Source organism: Salvelinus namaycush, chromosome 35 (assembly GCF_016432855.1).
Source record: "Salvelinus namaycush isolate Seneca chromosome 35, SaNama_1.0, whole genome shotgun sequence".
Classification (NCBI taxonomy): Eukaryota; Metazoa; Chordata; class Actinopteri; order Salmoniformes; family Salmonidae; genus Salvelinus; species Salvelinus namaycush.
The window spans coordinates 20,306,432-20,329,826 of NC_052341.1; the positions used below are offsets into that span (position 1 = coordinate 20,306,432).

At 43.6% G+C, this 23,395-nt stretch overlaps 2 protein-coding genes across 2 annotated transcripts in view; both read right to left on the reverse strand.

The window, feature by feature from the left end:
* The window catches only part of mrtfba (myocardin related transcription factor Ba), a 44,116-nt gene extending 42,280 nt beyond the window's left edge, over positions 1-1,836 (reverse strand). Inside the window, exon 1 of the mRNA XM_038974885.1 lies at positions 1,692-1,836. The gene's annotated coding sequence lies outside the window, so the exon portion shown is untranslated. The remainder of the gene's footprint in view (positions 1-1,691) is intronic.
* Positions 1,837-2,035: 199 nt separating this feature from the next.
* On the reverse strand, positions 2,036-8,946 carry ercc4 (excision repair cross-complementation group 4). Its single transcript, XM_038975168.1, has 11 exons — positions 8,519-8,946; positions 8,057-8,237; positions 7,607-7,802; positions 7,258-7,465; positions 5,456-5,636; positions 5,152-5,277; positions 4,846-4,950; positions 4,123-4,699; positions 3,919-4,011; positions 3,699-3,811; positions 2,036-3,575 (listed from the first exon to the last, which is right to left on the reverse strand). Exons 1-11 carry the CDS (start codon positions 8,693-8,695, stop codon positions 2,842-2,844), a joined length of 2,691 nt encoding a protein of 896 aa, XP_038831096.1. The 5' UTR covers positions 8,696-8,946; the 3' UTR covers positions 2,036-2,841.
* Between the last annotated feature and the right edge of the window lie 14,449 nt (positions 8,947-23,395).

Genomic DNA, 23,395 nt, shown 5'->3' on the forward strand with positions numbered 1-23,395 from the left:
CACTAAACACAAATGCTTTGATTGTAAATTATGTTGGAGTGTGCCCCTGGCTATCCATCCATTCTTTTTTTTTTTTTTTTAATTGAGGCATCTGGTTTGCTTAATATTTAACTTATATTTAAAGTATATTTAAATCCAAATACGTTTAGACTTTTACTCAAGTAGTATTTTACTGCATAGAGTTCACTAAAGTAAAGTCTGCTCTATCACCTCAGCCAGCTGGCCAGACAGACCATTTCCTGCTAGACAACTGCTTTCACCCCCGCCACCCAAAAAAATCAATACAGACAAGATAAAAGGTCCCGTGTAGCTCAGTTGGTTGAGCATGGCACTTGCAACTCCAGGGTTGTGGGTTCGACTCCCACAGGGGACTAGTACAACTCACTGCCATAAGTCGCTCTGGATAAGATCATCTGCTAAATAAGTCAAATGTCAAATGTAAATACAAAACCAAAACCACTCACGTCCCGCCTACTCCTTGAGGGAAATAAGTTATTGCGTGGAACGTGACAGTGACTCTACTGACTTCTAGAGAGAGACAGGCACAACAAACTTAGCCTAATCTGTGACCCATGAGGCCATATCACAACAAACAGAGAAAATAGGCAGAAATCCAAGAGGAGAAGGCATCTATTAATATATAGACCGAAGGTTACAGTTCATTGAGACATCATAAGAGGTTTAAATTGGGTGGATGGTTCAGGTTACTCTGGTGTGAAGGTTAGAACTGGATAAGATTTTTTTGTGTGCAGGAAAAACAGAACCTAACTCTGGCAACCAATGAACCACCAATCAAGACATTGTTAGGATGAGGAGAGAAGCTTTAAAAACTTGGCAACATCAGTTAGAAGTAAAAAGTTTGGCAAGACAGATTATAATCACAATTTAGTATGCCAGAACAATTCACTATTGTTTTCCTCACCATCTGTTAGCTTCATAAGGCAGAGCCATATGTGACTCTGACGAAGTCCTATGCAAAATCTCAAGTCTACCTTATCCCATTTCAAGCAAGACTGTTGTCAGGTGAGGTGTTTGTGTTGTGTGTGTCATCATCCAGTGACGTGTTGCAGGCAGCAACCACTTCACTCTCAGCCTCACTTTCATATTTAGCTTCTTTGATCTGCCAGTCTCTCTTTGGTGCTAGTTATCCCAAGGCCATATCCCAAGGGGCTGGCTCATCCTCACTCACCCATTTATGACAGACCTAAATTGACCTCGCCGAGTTACCTGTGTGCAGAGTCAAGCATTCCCAGTGCTAACAGTTGACAAAAGATGTGGCAGCCCTTTAACAGATATCCTTCGTGATAATGAAGCAAATGGGGTAGGATATCAAAGAGTTGACTTGCTAGCTGCTAACGTTACATTGTAACAGGTGGCATTGCTGGGAGGTCTAGAGATAACACAGTATACACAAAAAACATTGAGTTCAATTCACTAGCGGCTACTGGTAGGCTCAGGGTGAAAGAAAAGACACGGAACAATATTGTCATCTTGTAATTTAAATCAGTTTACACATTGTCTACTGTGGCTTTAACCACTCGCACTGGTAGCTAACTAGCTCGCTGTATTCTGCATGGCATGACTGCATCAACAACCACCGCACTCACTAACGCTACTCTGCTACTAGCCATGCTGCTAGTTCTGCTCGCACGTTAAAAACAAGACAGCCCTACCCAGTTCAAATATCTTACCCAATTCCTTCGCATTGCCGTATGAAAAGGTTTATCATTCGATTCAACGACACACTGCAATTGATGTCGAGGAGAATGTCTTGTGTTTTTTAGGAAATCGGAAGTTTCATTCGCGGAATAAAATGGCTCCTGCTGATATGTTCAGATAAATTTGGTGACGTAATCAGTAGTCAAACGGAAGCTTTGCGTTACCTCACTTGCATTCAAGACACAGGGGGCGCTCGAGTCTTCAATTTAGATGGCAAATCATTCCACACCCCAAAGCCATACATAAAAAATGTTTATCGTTGGCAGCTATATATATCTTATAACTCTGAGCAAACAAAGAATTAAAAATCATGAAGCACTTTCTGGCAAGTTTATTTTGCAAGAGATAAGACCAAACGTATGTAGAGCCAATGTTCAATACCTGCATATTTTAATAGACCCCTAGTCTAGTTCTGACAAACAGTATAAAAAAAAATCATTACCAACATTATCAGACAATTCATTCATCATAATAAAACCTAGCATTTAAACACTGCATTGTTGAGTAAGAGCTTGTAACTAAGCATTTCCCTGGACAGTTTTAATATCTGTCGTATGCTGTAAATGCAACAAATAAACCTTCATTTGTTTTAAAACGGGTGGCAAACAAATTTTGCCTCGGGGCCGCATTCGATCATCAATGAGGTTCGGAGGGCCGCACTGAAAATGTGTTATATTTCCTTGCTGTCAAAACTGGAATGCTCCAGTTTCTATTTGGTTTTAGTAATTTGAAAGTATATTGACTTCGTTCCTCCCACACATTTATTTTATTGTTTTTATGAAACCACCCACAGACCGGATGCTTCACACCCGATTTAAAACACTTTCTGCTTACTGACTTCTCTGTATCAGCAGTTTTCTACTACAGTACTGCAAGTATCAAATCCAACAGCAGATCCTAAATATAATTCAGCTCATGTAAGCAAAACATCCATTTACATATTCAAAGATTTACAAAGTCAAAGTTGGAAAACAACATTTTTAAATTCACAAACACGTACAATGACAACACAATTGAGGTCAGTCCATACACAAGGCACAGTTCCTTCCATAGTCTTTCTAAAAGTCAAACCTGAGCATAGCTGATATCACATGTCAGCCTCTGTTCCTTTTAAGTGTATGACTATTTACTTTTCTGTGCAGGGGCAGGGATGTCCACAGTATTATGCAGGAACTCATAGAGCGACTTCCCATTGCCAGCATGCCCCAGAATCTGTGCTAGCCTTTCCTGGCTTAGTTTGGCTAGGTGTGCCAGGCTATCTGCGTGTTTAACCAGAGCCCTGTAGTTCTTCGCATTAACCCCTGGCATCCGAAGCAGGAAGTCGTATGGCCCAGGGTTGAAGAGGTCAGCTGACTCTGCCACCGTGTCCGACTCGGCCGTGATGGCCTGGGCAGCGGCGGCATCCGGCTCGGGTCGACCTTTCTTCAGCTCCTGGAAAAGTTCTGCGGTGGCGTGTGGGGAGGGGCACCAAAGGATCCTGAGGCGGGGGAAGTGCAGGGTGAGGAGGGTCAGCTTGGAGGTGACGTCGTTAGCTGAGATCTCCTGGCGGAAGTCGGTGCGGGCCACCAGGGAAAAGGGCTTGGCCGAGTCGAACTCGATCAGCAGGACGGGCTTCCGGTAGTACCGCGTCATGGACAGGCACTGGGTGTAGAGGCGTCCGCTCTGAAGCGAGCCAATCAGGTCACTGACGCTCTTGCGCTCCACGCAGGTGTCGGCAGTGAGGATGTAATCGCCCACCTCCAGGGTGACAGGCTCGATGTCCAGGCCGCGTCGATGGAGGAGGGACGGGAGCTCACTGCGGAACTCACGCATGTCCACAATCACACGGGAAGGCTCCTTGGGCTGCTCCTGGCCCCCTGATTGGAGAGACATGACATTAAATTATATCAACCAATCAGACTCAGATAGATGATGTGGATTGTAAGACCTAAGCCGCCCACAGTGTAATGAATCAGATAAAATGTCATCACATCACTTACCTGCTTTGCGTGTGTTGGTAATAGAGTAAGCAGGCTCCTGACTCCTGCTCAGATCCAGGTTGGTGTCTTCTCTTCCCTCTCTCTCCTCAGGAACCACCATAGTGGCCTTCTCCCTGCAATCACACACACACAGACACCCCGTCAGTCAGCACAGCTCACAAACTAACACATGGTATGGAAACTGCAGGATGATCATAATATAATGCAGCAGATGTCTTACCTGATGAGGTGTTCAAAGGCTTGTTTCTCTTTAGCCAGACCAGTCAGGTACCTCTGCTCCTCTGTGGAGCCACCATAGATCAGGAAGTACACCCTGAGAGGAGGAGGAAATGCTTCATGAGTGACTTCATCTGGGGAAAAAACAACATGTAATTCACAAGATCTGTGTAAAATGAATAAGGGGATAAAGGTTTTGTTTGATTACCTCAGTGGTTTCCCCGGTCTGGAGGCTTTGTAAATCTCCAGCTGACGAACAAAGGTGAGCTCGGCGTCATAAAGCACCACGAAACTGGGCTCCACCTCGTGCAGTACCCGCGTCAGACTGTAGGGGTCAGTGCAACCCCTCAGAGGGTGGATAACAGTCAATGGCTCTTTCAGAACACCGTAGTAGGCGTCAGACGACAAGTCTAACTTTAGCTCCTCCTCCTCCTCCTTTTCCAACAGGCCTCCCTCATCCCCACTGCTGCCCATCACTTCTCCCTCATCCCCCTCTCTGTTGCCAACCATTTGAGTCAGGGTCAGAGACGGCCTCTTTTTACTCTTTGAGTTCAGCGTGGTTGCCGCCTTCCCTTTGGCTTTTTTGCCTTTGGTCTCTTTCTCAGGCTGTTGTTTCCTGGACCAACCCTGGCCCTGTTGTTTGTGTGCGTCTGGGTCGAAGAGGGCATCTCTTTTGCCAATGGTGCGAGCGTAGAGTCTATTGAGTAGGGAGTCTGAGCCACGACTGATGTACTCATGAAGCTGAGCACAGGTTCTGTCATCACTGGCACAGATCAAGATGTGGCCTGGGGAATCAGACAAAGAATAGTGAGACTCACCACCTAGGACTGAACAGTTTACCAACGCATGTCATAGCTTTGGTAGGAATATGTTACGCTTTCTGTGTCCATATACAATACTTAATCTATATTGTAATCTGCTAGTGGCTGACCTGGTTTGAGTTCAGAGCTCTTGTTCTCCTTCTCTATCTCCTGCAGCACCTCTGTCAGAGCCTCCCACTTTGGGTTCTGTTCCAGCACCAGCACCCTCTTCACCTCTGGGGCAGACACACAAAAATAATTTTCTTCAGCTCCAGAAAGCATAAAATAAAATTGTATTGTTCGCATACACATTTTTTGCAGATGTTATCGCGGGTGTAGCGAAATGTTCATGAAGCTCTTCCTCTGAAAGAAATAGAATTACATATAATATAGCCAGAGATTGTGCTTGAATGTATATTTTGAGAGCAGTTAGTTACCTGAAGTGCTTTGTTGTTTTTCTGTGTCAGCTCCCACCTTGAGTTTCTTCTTGGACTCAGGAATGCAATACACCCGACTCCTGGCGTTAATAAACATGGAGGTGCTGGAGTCCAGGAACAACCACCCTGTTGAAATGAACCACAGGCAAGTGACATTTTTCCTTGAATCAGCATCTAGGGCTACCAACATAATGGAAGGGGAAACACAGAGACCTTCATATGATAGCTCTCCAATGAAACTAAGCAATGCATTTAGCTATTCATATTCTCTCACTCTCCAAGGACAGTTCTTACAACTTCTTACCAGAGTTGCTTCCAAAGTTTTTCTGGCTGGAGCGGAGTGACTCGAGGAGGTTGAGGAAGGTGACACAGTCGTACTGGGTGAGGTAGAGCAGCAGGGTACGTAAGATCTTCAGGTCCTGGACCAAAGACTTGGTCTTGGCTCCCAGCTGGTGCCACAGAGGGTCCAGGTAGTGACGGATGGTCTGGGGGTCAAACAGGCACAACAAACAGGAATATGAGAGGAAATCTGTAAGTGGTCAATAGAGTACAGTGGATGCCTTGATTTAATGTCTGGAGTAGAGGTCGACCGATTAATCAGAATGGCCGATTAATTAGGGGCGATTTCAAGTTTTCATAACAATCGGTAATCGGCATTTTTGGACACGATTACATTGCACTCCACGAGGAGACTGCGTGGCAGGCTGACTACCTGTTACGCGAGTGCAGCAAGGAGCCAAGGTAAGTTGCTAGCTAGCATTAAACTTATCATATAAAAAAACAATCAATCTTAACATAATCACTAGTTAATTACACATGGTTGTTGATATTACTTGTTTATCTAGCTTGCCCTGCGTTGCATAAAATCGATGCGGTGCCTGTTAATTTATCATCGAATCACAGCCTACTTCGCCAAACGGGTGATGATTTAACAAGCGCATTCGCAAAAAAAGCACTGTGTACCTAACCATAAACATCAATGCCTTTCTTAAAATCAATACACAAGTATATATTTTTAAACCTGCATATTTAGTTAATATTGCATGCTAACATGAATTTATTTTAACTAGGGAAATTGTGTCAATTCTCTTGCATTCTGTGCAAGAAGAGCCAGAATTGTACATAATTATGACATAACATTGAAGGTTGTGCATTGTAACAGCAATATTTAGACTTATGGATGCCACCCTGAACGGTTCCGTATTTCACTGAAAGAATAAACGTTTTGTTTTTGAAATTCGACCATATTAATGATCTAAGGCTCGTATTTCTGTGTGTTATTATATTATAATTAAGTCTATGATTTGATAGAGCAATCTGACTGAGCGGTGGTAGGCAGCAGCACGCTCGTAAGCATTCATTCAAACAGCACTTTCCTGCATTTGCCAGCAGCTCTTCGCTGTGCTTCAAGCATTGCGCTGTTCATGACTTCAAGCCTATCAACTCCCGAGATTAGGCTGGCAATACTATAGTGCCTATAAGAGCATCCAATAGTCAAAGGTATATGAAATACAAATGGTATAGAGAGAAATAGTCCTATAATTCCTATAATAACTACAACCTAAAACTTCTTACCTGGGAATATTGAAGACTCATGTTAAAAGGAACCACCAGCTTTCATATGTTCTCATGTTCTGAGCAAGGAACTTAAACGTTAGCTTTTTTACATGGCAAATATTGCACTTTTACTTTCTTCTCCAACAGTTTGTTTTTGCATTATTTAAACCAAATTGAACATGTTTCATTATTTATTTGAGACTAAATTGATTTTATTGATGTATTATATTAAGTTAAAATAAAAGTGTTCATTCAGTATTGTTGTAATTGTCATTATTACAAATATATATATTATTGGAGGACCCAAAAAAAGGTCCTCCAATAATCGGTATCGGCGTTGAAAAATCATAATCGGTCGACCTCTAGTCTGGAGACGAGCAGTGTGCAGTGTATTTTTATATCACTAACGCTAATATAAAGAACACTAAATGTACATTCACATTGAGTTGTGTTATGTATACAATGGTTATTGCTGAACTGCAAGAAGTTGTAGTTAGTTTACTCCAGTGGGTATTGATGCTTAATTCCTATGTAACTAACAAGTCTGACCTTTTCGAAGGCATTCCCAAGGGTATTCTCCAGGGAGAGGTCCTCTGCCTCCAGCGTGGGGTTGTAGCGCTTCAGCTCCTTCAGACAGGCGTTCATGATGTCCAGGACAGAGCTCTGGATGGCCCTCATGGCCGGGGTCAAAGACACATGCAGCTCCACCACGTTTGGCTTGTGTCTGTCCAAAACCGAGTTCACTGACGCCTGGAACCTGAAAGAGGCGGGGAGACAGAGAGAGAAAAAGAGAGAGAGATGGGAGCAGAGAGAGAGAACTATCCATCATCATCAATAATCCAAGACGTTACCACACAAAGGAGTAAAACATTTAATTAAAAAGGGCTCCCCCACCCACCTGGGCCAGAGGAAAAGTTTCTTGACAAAGAGGTTCCTCATGACTCTCTCCACCTGACAGAAGCCTGAGGAGAAGGAGGTGGCCTTGTCTGTGAAGGCCTTGATGAAGCCTGTCTTATTCTTCTGTCTGAACAGTCTCAAGATGAAGGCCTCCTGGCAAGACTCAATTATCTTATGAGCCCGGTACACCAGTATACCTGGGGAAAACAGAGAAAGTTGTGGGTCGATGTAAACAAGGTAAATAAATAAAGTGAAGCAGCACAAACAAACAAAGGATAGTGCTTAGACAGAGAGAGCAATATGAGTGTCCTTTTGAGCAACTACATCTTAGGGCATTGTTTTCACACATCCCAGTCTGATTTGTATCCAGGACCATTTGGTACCATTATCCATACTAATATAACATAACTGGTATGTCAAAACTCTAGTTTTGTCTACACTATATACTGACCCGAGATGAGGTGTGCAGGTATCCTGTCAGTGAGGAAGTCCACCACTAGGATACGGCTGGTGACGAACAGGACCCCTCCCTGTGTATAAACTTCGTAGCGCTCTGTACTCTGGACATCACTGGTCACTGTCTGGGGCAGGTGGCTCACTCCCTCAGCTCGCAGCTGCTCTGTGAAGAACTCCTAGCAGAGGAAATAGAAGCACAAATAGGAACATGGGTTATTGGTTACTGTTACAAACTTTCTACATAGAAAGACATGTAACGTTATACAAACATCACCTATAGTTCGATTCATGCAAGATCTGCAACCAAGGGGGTTCCATCATAGCTGAAGCCCTCCTGGTGCAAGCTTGAAAGTCAAGCAGATGACAAGTAGCTGCCTATGATCTTTGTGTAACGTTGCCCCCTCCTGAACTGGGCCCCTGACCATTCGTTCCCCTAGCACCGCTATTATTCACCCACCTGCTCGGGCGTGGTAGTGTTCAGCAGCAGCACCAGACTCCCCTCCTCCGAGTACACCCGCATGAACTGCAGCAGGATGCGGTCTATCCCCATGCCCTCCGCAGTCACCAGCAGTCCGTCCGAGCCAAACAAACCCAGGAACATCTCCGTCTCAAACTCAAGTAGTTGACCAGCCATCTCCCTCCGTGTACTGTGAGTTGTTGTCAGTAATAATGTTGGTCAGTCAGACAATATAGCTTGAATGCTATCTAGCTTGCTAGCTATACAACATGGAAGTATTCTGCAAGAACGAGTCGGTAAAGAAAATACATTTAACTTGTTTGCTAACTAAAACTGCTTTCGGTATACCCGCATATCATCAATTGTAAGAAAATAACAACAAGTGCATAAATTAGGAGTTATTAGGAGCTTCATTGTATTAGCCTGCACATCCCACCAATGTTTTCAAAATCGCATATCCGGTCACGTAACGGTGAAGCGGGAACAAGCTACAGGATTTTTAGCGCCATCTGCTGTAGTGGAATAGTAACTATATACAGTAGGAATGTGTACATTACATACTGTACATGTGTACAGTACATACATACTGGACATGTACTGCACAGGAGGCTAGTGAGAGGAGGACGGCTCATAAATGTCTTGGATGGAGTAAATTAATTGGTATCAAACTCATGGAAACCACGTGTTTGATGTGTTTGATACCATCCCATTCATTTCGTTCAAGCAATTACGATGAGCCTGTCCTCCATAATTAAGGTACCACCAGCCACCTGTGATGTACTGTACAACCCAACTTATTATCATGCATAGTGTCCACCTTCAGGGGATTTTGAGAGCTAGCAGGGAAATGCAATCAGGTGACAAAATCTACAATATTTACCAATAACAAAACACTAATGATTCCTCTGGGGAGGCATAGGGGAGCACAGCAGTGAAAAGACGATGACAAGGTAGAGTGGTTGCATACGTGTGTGTATGTTGTGCTGCTAAATTGTACCCAGCTGGGCTATGTTCTGTGCTATGTCCTGCCAACCCACGTTTCTCCATAATCAGTGAAGAGGCAGGTGTGTAATCGTAGCTCAGAATAGGACAGGCTTGTAAATGGCACTGGAGGATGAGGAGAAGGAGTGGGGGAGGGTTCTGTCTGCTTCAGACAGCACACACACACACACACACACACACACACACACACACACACACACACACACACACACACACACACACACACACACACACACACACACATACAGCTCCCGCTCCTCCAACCCTGGCTCTCCTCGTCAGATGGAGAAGTTGTTGACATGACTCACCTCAGTAGCTATTTAACACTGTGACCTGCATTTACATGCTTTAATATTTACATTCGTACCGGTATTCACATTTTGGTGCATTTCCGATCCAGAGCCATGCATACTGTGAGACCTACAGAGAAGGATTTATTCTCAGAATAGTCCGTTTGTTTCACCTTCCCCATAAAATATGGGTAAGTAGCTGTGAAACACTTCCACTTAACAACACAGAAAGAGTTAGTTCCTTTCTCTTGTTCTTAAAAGTGAAGTAGCCACAGAGAAGAAACTTAGGCAGGTTGAGAGGCTTAAACCATGCTTGTGGAATACCTCAATGGAACACAGGCATCAATGTTTCAATAGGTTCATCTCCGTGGTGCAGTCAAACATATGATCCTCCAGGGTAAACAAGCTATCTGCTGCCTGGCTGTGCCCTAAAAGTCTGTTACATCACTGTCATTGTGGGTCTCTTCTAGCAGGAGATCCTTCTCTAGCACGACATCACTGAACTTCAGTCAACTTCAGTCAGCAGTTAACCTGGAAACTAAACTGAATATCACTCCATTTCATCACTATTCAGTGTTGATTCCAGGTCATACAGCAGCAGGCAATGTAAGCAATGTGTATAGAAAGCATACAGTATGTAAAGTAAGAGAAGTCATGCCCTGTTCCAGAATGGCCTTTAGAGAGCACTAGAGCACTGTTTTACTGTTGCTCAATCTCCATAATTCTCTATTCTACTGCTTTGTTCCACGATGTACTGTAGAACTCATCTAATGTTTACAGTCTGAACTTCTCTAAAAATCCTTTTCCTGTTCTGAGGATGTATTCAAGTGTGTAATGTCAAACGTGACGAGACTTGATGAGGGTTTGATGAGAGCAAAAAGTGATTAGGATTAAAGAGACAGAAAGACTAGGGAAAACTAGGCAGCTGATCACGTCTTGATTACGTTTCCCTTCCTGTTTCATGAAGTGGGACCAAATTATCCATAAACATGCTACTTATGACTGTATAGGTCCCCAGGTCCCAGGGGATGTGATAGATGCGAATGGATGTCATAGATGCATCTATCACATCCATTTTCCACTCATATTTATCTCCCTATAGGATGAGTCAAAAAAATACTATTTGTCAGCTCGTACCTTGCAGTTTCCTGACATCATTACTGGTTGTGTGCCAGTGTAAATGACACGGGAACAGCTTAAAATGTAAGGCACGCAGGCTGGAGGGGGAAGTAAGATAATATTTAATGATGACTAGAGAGAGGGGGGAGAGAGAGAGACAGAGAGATGGACTAAACAGCAGCAGCACTCCCCTCCAACCCTCATTAGGAAGGTCGCAGCTGTGGGAGACGGCTAAAACGGGTGTCTACTGCTCTACAAGTCTGATAACTGTATGGCCTTCAGAACTGGCTAGTTTTTATAGGGCATTTTACATTATTTCCTCCACATATGACTGGAAGACATCTAAAACGGGTGTCTGAAAATGTGTGTGTCCCAAATGGCACCCTATTCCCTATATAGTGCACTACTTTTGACCGGGATTGATAGGTCTCTGGTCAAACAGTGCCCTATATAGGGAATAGCGTGCCATTTTGGAAGCACCCCAAGTCTTGAGGACTGTTATAACTGTATTGCCTCCAGATCTGTCTAGTTATTATAAGGCATTATGACTAATGCCTGGGGAATTTTTAGGTTTCTTCATGTATAGTACCTGTGAAGAAATGGATCATCGGATGTCATTTCTATGAGAGCAACAGAGAAGGAGAGATGTGTAGGTCTTGAATAGCAGAGTATTGTTAGATAAAGGAACCAAAATATAGTGGGCTACTTATAGTAGATGTTTCATGTAGAGAGAAGGAGAGAGAGAGACAGAGAGGGAGAGAAAGAGAGAGACAGAGAGGGAGAGAAAGAGAGAGAGGGAGAGAAAGAGAGAGACAGAGAGGGAGAGACAGAGAGGGAGAGAAAGAGAGAGACAGAGAGGGAGAGAAAGAGAGAGACAGAGAGGGAGAGAAAGAGAGAGACAGAGAGGGAGAGAAAGAGAGAGAGAGGGCTAAAAAATAAAAATAGGACAGAAGATTTAGACTTTTCAAGCAGCCCACTTTTTCAGGGCACAGTGACATACAGTATCAAGCACAATGACTCTCCCTCTCTGGTTCAACAATGGTAGCCTACAAACCAAAAACAAGTCCCTATAATTCATTCATTGAGCTTATTGCTTTCTCTGTACACTAAAATATAGATGAGGAGAAAAGCATATTGGCAGAGTTAGGCTGCTCAAACAAGTCAGGCAGCCTGAGAGTAGCTGCTGGGAAACAATGATACACTCCAAGTTAATTGCTTTGTTTATGTAAACAGGAGCTGATTACCAAAAAAAAAAGATACTTACTTTTCAAGGGCTACCATTTGCACATATACAGTACCAGTCAAAAGTTTGGACAGACCTACTCATTCAAGGGTTTTTCTTTATTCTTACCATTTTCTATATTGTAGAATAAAAGTGAAGACGATGAAATAACACATGGAATCATGTAGTAAGCAAAAAAGTGTTAAACTAAACAAAATATATTTTATATTTGAGATTCTTCAAAGTAGCCACCCTTTGCCTTGATGACAGCTTTGCACACCCTTGGCATTCTCTCAACCAGCTTCATGAGGTAGTCACCTGGAATTAATTTCAATTAACAGGTGTGCCTTGTTAAAAGTTAATCAGTTGTGTTGTGACAAGGTCAGGGTGGTATACAGAAGATAGCCCTATTTGGTAAAAGACCAAGTTCATATTATGGCAAGAACAGCTCAAATAAGCAAAGAGAAATGACAGTCCATCATTACTTTAAGACATGAAGGTCAGTCAATATGGAACATTTCAAGAACTTTTCAAGTTTCTTCAAGTGCAGTCGCAAAAACCATCAAGCGCTATGATGAAACTGGCTCTCTTTAATTATTTGTTACTTTTATTTCTTTTTTGTGTTGGCATTTTGAAGCATGGAGGAGGAGGTGTGATGTGTGGGGGTGCTTTGCTGGTGACACTGTCAGTGATTTATTTAGAATTCAAGGCACACTTAACCAGCATGGCTACCACAGCATTCTGCAGCAATACGCCATCCCATCTGGTTTGCGCTTAGTGGGACTGTCATTTGTTTTTCAACAGGTAAATGACCCAAATCACACCTCCAGGTTGTGTAAGGGCGATTTGACCAAGGAGAGTGATGGAGTGCTACATCAGATGACCTGGCCTACAGGACCGCAGAGTAAAGGAAAAGCAGGCAACAAGTGCTCAGCATATGTGGGAACTCCTTCAAGACTGTTGGAAAAGCATTCCAGGTGAAGCTGGTTGAGAGAATGCCAAGAATGTGCAAAGCTGTCATCAAGGCAAAGGGTGGCTACTTTGAAGAATCTCAAATATAAAATATATTTTGTTTAGTTTAACACTTTTTTGGTTACTACATGATTCCATGTGTTATTTCATAGTTTTGATGTCTTTGATGCTTTTGACTGGTACTGTATATGCAAATGGTAGCCCTTGAATCACTGTGACAAACTAAAATAAAACATCTTACGAAAAGAAGCATCCTCATGGTCAGAACAAATGTATGAAAACCGGAGAGAGAGAAAATGGAAAGGGAAGAGAAATGTCCATTAAACCAAATGTATGGCTTTTATAAGAGGCATGAACAAGCTTCTCCCCTGTCACATCCAGTTTAGCAAATCTGTGCGACAGTGAATGGCAATAAGGAGAATGAAATATGGTGTTTGGAGGCATAGAATAGGGTAGAGAAAGAAAAACCAGTCGGGAAAAAAAAGAATATACATATAGTGAGTGTTGAAATACTGCAGTGATGGGACTAATCAGAAAGCATATTGTATGAATAATTCAGTAAGGCTTGCCAGATACGAGACAGAGAGACAGACAGACACACAGAGAGATGGCGAGACAGACAGAGTTGGAGAGAGAGACAGACAGAAAAAGAGACAAGAGTGGGGAGGTTTGGAGGGTGTTTGCAGTGATGGATTACAGGGGAGCCACTTTACACACTACAGTTTGTCAATGACTCATTACAATGGGGGAGAGTGAGGCAAGATGCTCAGGGAGAGTATCAGGGAACATTTACATATTTCCACAGTCACTCTCCTCTCACGACGAATCAACCAGCTCTAGGAAAATGTTGAATGTGTGTTTCAACTTGGGTCCCTATGTCGCCTCTCTTTGGACCCATTTTATAACAAAGCTGCCTTTTGAAAATCAAGCCCTATCATGTAGGAGAGGATGGAGAAGGCAGAGAACAATAGCCCTTCCGCCCCTCCTTCTCTTCTCTCTTCTTCCTTCTCCCAGATATCCTCATTTTCTCCTTTGCCTCCTCACTTCTGCCCCATTACTCTTTGGTTTTAATAACCATCCAGAGATTCTAAAGGAGACCATACAGGGACAGAAAAATCCTCTGACGGAACTCTGAAAGAATCTCCAGAATGGTGGAATCATTCCACAGCTCTGAGTTGGAACACAGAACTGACTGACTGGGGTTCCAACCCAACAGGGAGGCTCCTGCTAATATCTGTGGCATATTTTTGCGTAACATACTATATAAAACCCCACAACACAGCATGTTAAATCCCTGATAGCTGTCAAGCGGCTGATACACGATGAGTCAAAGGCTAAGGAGGATTTAAAATATTAGTATTCCTGGGTAATTCCAATTAATCCAAACACTAACATTGCAGTATGAAGGTAAATCTAATTGGAGAGGGGAGCCAGGGCTGATGTATCCAGTGTGGGAAAAGATAGTGTGATTAATTATCATTGTTGAAGGGATTGTTTGATGAACAGTGAGAGGGATTTATTTCTAAATGTGTGCTGTACGTCTTTATTGAATAGTTCACCTCATCTGTGGACTTACATTAAATAAACATATTTGATTGGATTTCTGTGTTTTAATCATGCTACTATTTCTGCTTCTATTTCTGCTCGTTCAATTAATGATATGGAGGAATTCATTGTCAGTGTCAGCATGCCAAGCACATGCAATCATGTGTAAAAACACCATAGATGGAGGGGAATGTGGGAGAATTAAAGAGACAGAGCACCATAAAGGACGACAGGTGAGACTGCCTGACTGGCTACATTACAACACAGTGTTTTTGTCACGTCTTCAACATGAGCCGTTGCCTTCCGTCTCATTACTCTATCTCTTGGCGAATACATGTGGTTTATTTCTTTCATTTTTCCCCCTTCTCAATTTAATAGTTTTATTTGGAATAATAATTTCCCCTTGGAGGCCTGGGGGAGACATCTTAGCGATGTGTGGCACGTCAGCTACTCTTCATTTCAGTGTGTTCCCCTCTGCATCTCAGCTAATGTTCCCCACAGTTTATTGCTTTCTGAAATAGCTCCATTAGTGTCAAAAGAAGCCTACAGTAATGGCATGCAGATGGGCTGGCGACTCAGCAAGCTGGCCATGTGTTGAGCAGAGATGACTGACAGATTTAGAAAAACAAACCGAGGCTACCTGTTCTGTTTCTGTGTTTTTTATTCCCCTGAGGAAGAATACATTTAATAGAGTGTAAGAGTTCATAACTGCAAAACCAACTGCTGTAGGGCTATTGAAGCTGCAGTCTATACAAGACTGGGGAAAGTCGTGACAGTTTGTTAGGCTAGTTGAAATGGCAAAGACAAGACACCCATCCAATTTCCATAAATCAGTCACAAAGAGCAAACCAGTGAAAAAGCTCAAATTAAAATAAATACAATTTGTTATTGAAACTAAGTAAACAGGTGGTTGTTTGGCAAGAAAAAAGTTGTTATAACTTGCTGTTAAAAAGCCCCACTGACTTTCAAAGAGTGGGAGTCCAGTCAGTGGTGTGAAAGATGACAACGTGTTAAACGTTACTCAGCCTTCTGTTCCCAGGCCGACTAACTGAACAAACACTGAACATTCTCCAGGCACAGAACTGTGTTGCTGAGACTTTTGGTGCAAGGTGAGTGGCAGGTCTTTATTTCAAACTCGCACCCTTCTCCCTTGATGCCTACTCCTGTTTATCCACAACTAGACAGCCCTTTATCCATACATATATGGGAACCTCACAAATAGTTACCTATTTTTACTACTCAGACAGGGAGCAGAAAGTGACAGTGAAAAACTGTTTACAGTGCGAGCTCCAACGCCCCTCGGCAAATGGAAAGTATTTTTTTCTGCTGCCCTGCATCCCACTCCTGAGTCTAGGAGGAGATGGGGATGATCAGGCATGTCAGAGAGGCAATGTTTACCTCACTGTGGTGTGTGTGTGTGTGTGTGTGTGTGTCAGTGTGTCATACTGTACGTGCTGCAGGGGGGTGATGACACACTGAATTACAGCTTACACGGAGGAGGCCAACAACCCACCCAGACAGATGAAGTCATAGAGTTTAAACTCCCTGTGTGTGTGTGTGTACGTATGTGTGTTCTCTCCCTGTCAGTTGTGTTCATGCCCACCGGCAGCAATCAGCCCTGGAACTGCACTGTGACAATTCAGAGGAAGTAAAAGGGAAGGAAATAATGGAAAACGCTAACACCTCTCCTGCCGCAACATCACTTTGGTACAGTACACTCACCAGACAGTTTATTAGGTACACCCATCTAGTATCGGGTCGGACCCGCCTTTGCCTCCAGATCAGCCTGAATTTTTCTGGGGGAATGTATTCTACAAGTTGGAAATGTTCCAAAGGGATGTTGGTCCATGCTGTTTGTGGCCCGCATGTTAGCTTGCATGATTATTTTTTGTTTGTCGCACCATTCTCGGGAAACCCTAGACACTGTTGTGTGTGAAAAGCCCAGGAGGGCGGCCGTTTCTGATTCTGGATCCGGAGTGCTTGGCACCGACGATCATGCCACGCTCAAAGTTGCTTAGGTCACTCATTTTGCCCATTCTAATGTTCAATCGAACAGTAACTGAATGCCTCGATGCCTGTCTGCCTGCTTTATATAGCAAGCCACGGCCATGTGACTCACTGTAGGAACGATCCATTTTCGTGAACGGGGTGGTGTACCAAATAAACTGGCTAGTGAGTGTATGTCTTCAGCCTGCAGACTGTGTTTTAGTACAGAATTTGTGCAGAGATATGAAGAGCTTTAATTAATAGTTACATTGTTTTATGGATCCACACTATACACAGAATAAAAAGTAAAGTATCAACAGAGTTTACATATCTTAACCATGTTGTCATTGTCACGTTCGTTATAGTGATGAGACCAAAGCGCAGCGTGATTTGAGTACATCTTCTTTAATGAAGAAAGAACACTGAACGAACTATACAAAAACAACAAAACGAACGTGAAGCTATATAATAATAGTGCTGACACAGGCAACTAACCATAGACAATCACCCACGAAATACTCAAGGAATATGGCTGCCTAAATATGGTTCCCAATCAGAGACAACGATAAACAGCTGCCTCTAATTGAGAACCAATCTAGGCAACCATAGACATACAAAACACCTAGACCAGTAACAACCCCATAAACATACAAAAACCCTAGACAGAACAAAAAAAATATATCACCCTTGTCACACCCTGACCTAACCAAAAATAATAAAGAAAACAAAGAATACTCAGGTCAGGGCGTGACAGTCATCCAATTTTAACCATGGTTCTTCCTGAGTGGCTGTTTTCTATGAAGGCCTGAGGGCAGGGTGGCGAGGGGCTGGTGGGGGTAGAGGTGAGGGCTCTGTGGTCCCCAGACGGTGCACTCTCTGTGGGCATGGGGCCAGTGGGGTGGAGGGTGGCTCCCTAGTACCGGGCCATGATTGGATATGCTGTCTAATCTATACTGAACAAAAACATAAATGCAACATGTAAGTGTTGGTCCCATGTTGCAAGAGCTGAAATAAAATACCCCAGACATTTTCCATATGCAAAAAAAGCTTATTTCTCTCACATTTTGCACACAAATTTGTTTATATCCCTGTTAGTGAACATTTCTCCTTTGCGATGATAATCCATCCACCTGACAGGTGTGGCATATCAAGAAGCTGATTAAACAGCATGATCATTGCAGAGGTGCACTTTGTGCTGGGGACAATAAAAGGTCACTTTAAAATGTGCAGTTTCTTCACACAACAGAATGCCACAGATGTCTCAAGTTTTAAGGGAGTGTGCAATTGGAATGCTGACTGCAGGAATGTCCAGCAGAGCGGTTGCTAGAGAATTGAATGTTCATTTCTCTACCATAAGCTGCTTCCAACGTTTTAGAGAATTTGGCAGTACGTCAAACCGGCCTCGCAACCACAGACCACGTGTAACCACGCCAGACCAGGACCTCCACATCCGGCTTCTTCACCTGAGACCAGCCACCCTGACAGCTGATGAAACTGTGGGTTTGCACAACCGAAGAATTTCTGCACAAACTGTCAGAAACTGTCTCAGGGAAGCTCATTTGCTGATGTGAACGTTGTAAACAGAGTGCCCTATGGTGGCGGTGGGCTTATGGTATGGTCAGGCATAAGCTATGGACAACGAACACAATTGCCTTTTATCGATGTCTATTTGAATGCACAGAGATACCGTGATGAGATCCTGAGGCCCATTGTTGTGCCATTCATCTGTCGCCATCACCTCATGTTTCAGCATGATAATGCACGGCCCCATGTCGCAAGGATCTGTACACAATTCCAGGAAGCTGAAAATGTCCCAGTTCTTCTATGGCCTGCATACTCACCAGACATGTCACCATCCATTGAGCATGAAGAGGGCACGACAACACCTTTTCCCCCTCAAGAGACTGAAAAGATTTGGCATGGGTCCCCAGATCCTCAAAAAGTTCTACAGCTGCACCATTGAGAGCATCCTGACCGGTTGCATCACCACCTGGTATAGCAACTGCTCGGCATCTGACCATAAGGTGCTACAGAGGGTAGTGCGTACGGCCCAGTACATCACTGGGGCCAAGCTTCCTGCCATCCAGGACCTATATACTAGGTGGTGTCAGAGGAAGGCCCAAAAAATTGTCTAAAGACTCCAGTCACCCTAATCATAGACTGTTCTCTCCACTATCGTACAGCAAGCGATACCGGAGCGTCAAGTCTAGGACCAAAAGGCTCCTTAACAGCTTCTACCCCCAAGCCATAAGACTGCTGAACAATTACTTAAATGGCCACCCGGACTATTTACATTGACCCCCCCCCCCCCTCCCATTTATTTTTACACTGCTGCTACTCGCTGTTTATTATCTATGCATAGTCACTTTACCCTTACCTACATACAAATGACCTCGACTAACCTGGACCCCCGCACATTGACCGGTGCCCCCTGTATATAGCCTCGTTATTGTTATTTTATTGTGTTACTTTTTATTATTTTTTACATGGGTTTATTTGGTAAATATTTTCTTAACTCTTTCTTGAACTGCATTGTTGGTTAAGGGCTTGTAAGTAAGCATTTCACGGTAAGGTTGTTGTATTTGGCGCCTGTGACAAATAAAGTTTGATTTCATGTTTGGGATGCTCTTGATCGACTTGTAGGATAGTGTGTTCCAGTTCCCATCAATATCCATTGTTGCGTTTATTTTTTTGTACAGTGTACTAACACCTGTGGAACTTAATGAAATAAAGAGCTTTAGTTCCGGTGAGCATTGTGTCACACTCATTCTGGCTTCTACAGAGAGATAATAGCTGTGTCTAGAGCCAAACCAGGAGGGTCACTGCTGTTTTCAGTAGCCCACGCATTAGAGGATGAGATACTATAATTTGTTATTTTAAGAGGGAAATGAGGGAGATGTTTAAGAGGGAGATGTTGCCTATCAAACTAAATCATTTAACAAAAAGGAGTTCCTTTTTCCCACCAAGTGTATTAAACTAGCTAAGCATATATAGTCTTGTTGATTTGATGTTGTTTACATGTTTAAGTTGAAATGGTGCTTGAATTGTTGAGGCAGTGCTCCTGTTGTCTTTGTGCTGACTTACAGTAACTTTGTGGTTCTAAATCAGTAGTTGTTTAGTAAGCTGTCAAACAGTAACTTGCTTGACCCTACTGCAGGTGATATAACTGTTTGTTATATGCAATATTTGTGTTGTGGACTTCACTGGACAGATGTTGCTATCTGGTTTTGTGATGAAACAAATGTATGTGTTATTGAATTTATTCCGCTACTGTGTGACTGTTGTCTTTTTGTTGTCACAGCATTATTGTATATCACGGTGGCGTATGAACGAATGGGTTATAGAGCAAACAACGCAATTATCACAACAGGTTGTAATATGCCTTTTCTACTGGCTTGGCTTGGCTTCCTCATTGATTTTACCTAGCCACATCTAGTTTGAAGCTGGTGTACACAACCAAAGGTAAAATATAAAAAAATGTAACTGAAGAACCGGAAGCATAGAAATAGTGCACATAGAATAGATCTACCGCTTCTTATACTCGCTTTCAATGAGAATGACAGATCTATAACTCACTTTTCTATGTGCATTTGGTCGGGTTGCCCAAAAAGTTACATATTGCAGCTTTAAATCCGTAACATTAAATCATTCCGAACACTTCTCTTCTCCAGCAATGTATTGTAGCTCCTCATGCTTTAAGTGTTTTTGGTTTTGAAGCTGTTCGTTAATGGCCTATATTCCACAAGGAATCAAATACTGTAGCTAATGTAAGATCATTCTCGTGAGATTAGTGAACAGAGGTACCACAGGATCACTTATGAGACAGAATGATTCATGTCACCCCTCCCTACTCTGTTCCTTACACTGTACCTCCTGCACTTCCCTGACAGAAGTCCACCCCGTAAGTCCCTCCCTGATCAACTTACCTTCCAACATGATGACCACAGAGATATGAAACATGCCAGCCTTTTCATATTGTCATGTTGTTTCCTAAAAGCTGCTGTGATGGTTTGGTCCAGTAATTCATGCGTGATGCGTTTAGGGGCTCTGGGACACAGAGACAGGGCAGGTCTGATCAATAACCAACGGCTACCTTTCATCTGCCAAGGCAGGGCTTGCATCCCAAATGGCAACCTATTCCCTACATAGTGCACCACTTTTGATCATTAGAACCCTATGTGCCCTGGTCAAAAGAAGTGCACTATGGAGGGAATAGGGTGCCATTTGGTATGCACTTAGAGATAATCCCATGGACCACTACAGAGTAGGCTCCCTGTCAGCACATTAACACAGTACAAGACCTCTGTTGGGAGGGTATGGGTAGGCGCGCTGTGAAGAGGAAAGTGCAAATAAAACGCCTTGTTAATACCTAGTGCTAACATGTATCCTTTGTCCTGATCTTGCCCTAATTCTGATTGTCCCACATTTTTAGACAGGTGTAGACGATTAAAAGACGCATTGTGATCTGATTGTGATCTGATCTTACTGACCACCTCCAGCTAGGCTTGGGCGGTATACCATATATACCCATGGTATGATAAAAAAAATATCCTGCAGTCACCTTGTGCAGATATTGCAGATGGTGTTGTTAATTTTACCTGTTGCATTATTTGTTCATTATAGAGCCGTTCCCCAAAGCAGCTGATTGAGCCAGTCACATGGTATGTTTGTTTACAAAGAGCACACAGAGAAAACAGAAGCTTTCGTGACCAGTAACGTAGCCAGAAATTCGTTGGTGGGTGGGCCTGCTGAAATTTGTGTGGGTCCAAAAAATATATATGGAAAAGATTCTACACATTTTGCCATGGGGCAAAGGAAAAAAAAGGTGCAGTTTTATAGCTAATCTCATGCTATTCTACACATTTTGCCATGAGGGTGAGAGAACATTTGGCATTTCTTAAGCTTATTAAAGCTAAAATATAGGTGTGTTGACTGTGATAAAGGCACTGGATTATGTTTTGTTTGCTAAATGAACAAATGAAGTAGGCATTGGTATGGTGCATATAGCCATAGAAGCACAGTGGCATAACAAGGCTATATACAGGGGGTACCAGTACCAAGTCAATGTGCGGGGGTACAGGTTAGTCGAGGTAATTTGTAAAGTAACTATACATAGATAATAAACAGCGAGTAGCAGCAGTGTAAAAACCAAGGGGGAGGAGGTGTCAATGTAAATTGTCCGGGTGGCCATATGATTAATTGTTCAGCAGTCTTATGGCTTGGGTGTAGAAGCTGTTAAGGAGCCTTTTGGTCCTAGACTTTTGGTCCTAGGCAAGCGCTCCGGTACCGCTTGCCATGCGGTAGCAGAGACAACAGTCTATGACTTGGGTGACTGGAGTCTTTGACAATTTTTTGGGCTTTCCTCTGACACCGCCAAGTATATAGGTCCTGGATGGCAGGAAGCTTGGCCAGTAGTGATGTACTGGGCCATATGCACTACCCTCTGCAGCGCCTTACGGTCAGATGCCGAACGGTTGCCATACCAGGCAGTGATGCAAACCGGTGAAGATGCTCTCGATAGTGCAGCTGTAGAACTTTTTGAGGATCTGGGGACCCAAGCCAAATCTTTTCAGTCTCCTGAGGGGGAAGAGGTGTTGTCGTGCCCTCTTCACAACTATCTTGGTGTGTTTGGACCGTGATAGTTTGTTGGTGATGTGGACACCAAGGAACTTGAAACTTTCGACCCGCTCCACTACAGCCCCGTTGATGTTAATGGGAGCCTGTTCGGCCCGCCTTTTCCTGTAGTCCAAGATCAGCTCCTTTGTCTCCTCCTTTGTCTCATCGTTGTCGGTGATCAGGCCTACCACTGTTGTGTCGCCAGCAAACTTAATGATAGTGTTGGAGTTGTGCTTGGCCACGCAGTCGTGGGTGAACAGCGAGTACAGGAGAGGGCTGAGCACACACCCTTGTGGGGCCCCAGTGTTGAGGGTCAGCGAAGTGGAGATGTTGTTTCCTACCTTCACCACCTGGCGGTGGCCCATCAGAAAGTCCAGGACCCAGTTGCACAGGGCTGGGTTGAGATCCAGGGCCTCCAGCTTGATGATGAGCTTGGAGGGTACTATGGTGTTGAATGCTGAGCTGTAGTCAATGAACAGCATTCTTACATAGGTATTCTTTTTGTCCAGATGGGATAGGGCAGTGTGCAGTGTGATGGCGATTGCGTCATCTGTGAACCTGTTGGGGCGGTATGCAAACTGAATTGGGTCTAGGGTGGCCGGTAAGGTGGCGGTGACATGATCCTTGACTAGCCTCTCAAAGCACTTCATGATGAGAGAGGTGAGTGCAATGGGGCGATAGTCATTAAGTTCAGTTACCTTTGCCTTCCTGGGTACAGGAACAATGGTGGCCATCTTGAAGCATTTGGGGACAACAGACGGGCATAGGGAGCGATTGAATATGTCCATAAACACACCAGCCAGCTGGTCTGCGCATGCTCTGAGGATGCGGCTAGGGATGCCGTTTGGGCCAGCAGCCTTGCGAGGGTTAACAAGTTTAAATGTTTTACTTACATCAGCCACGGAGAAGGAGAGGGTGGGGGTGTAGTCTTTGTTTAGCGACCCGCGACAGTGGCACTGTATTATCCTCAAAGCGGGCAAAGAAGATGTTTAGTTTGTCTGGAAGCGTGACGTCGGTGTCTGTGACGTGGCTGTTTTTGTTTTTGTAGTTTGTGATTTCCTGTAGAACCTGCCACGTACATCTTGTGTCTAAGCCGTTGAATTGCAACTCCACCTTGTCCCTGTA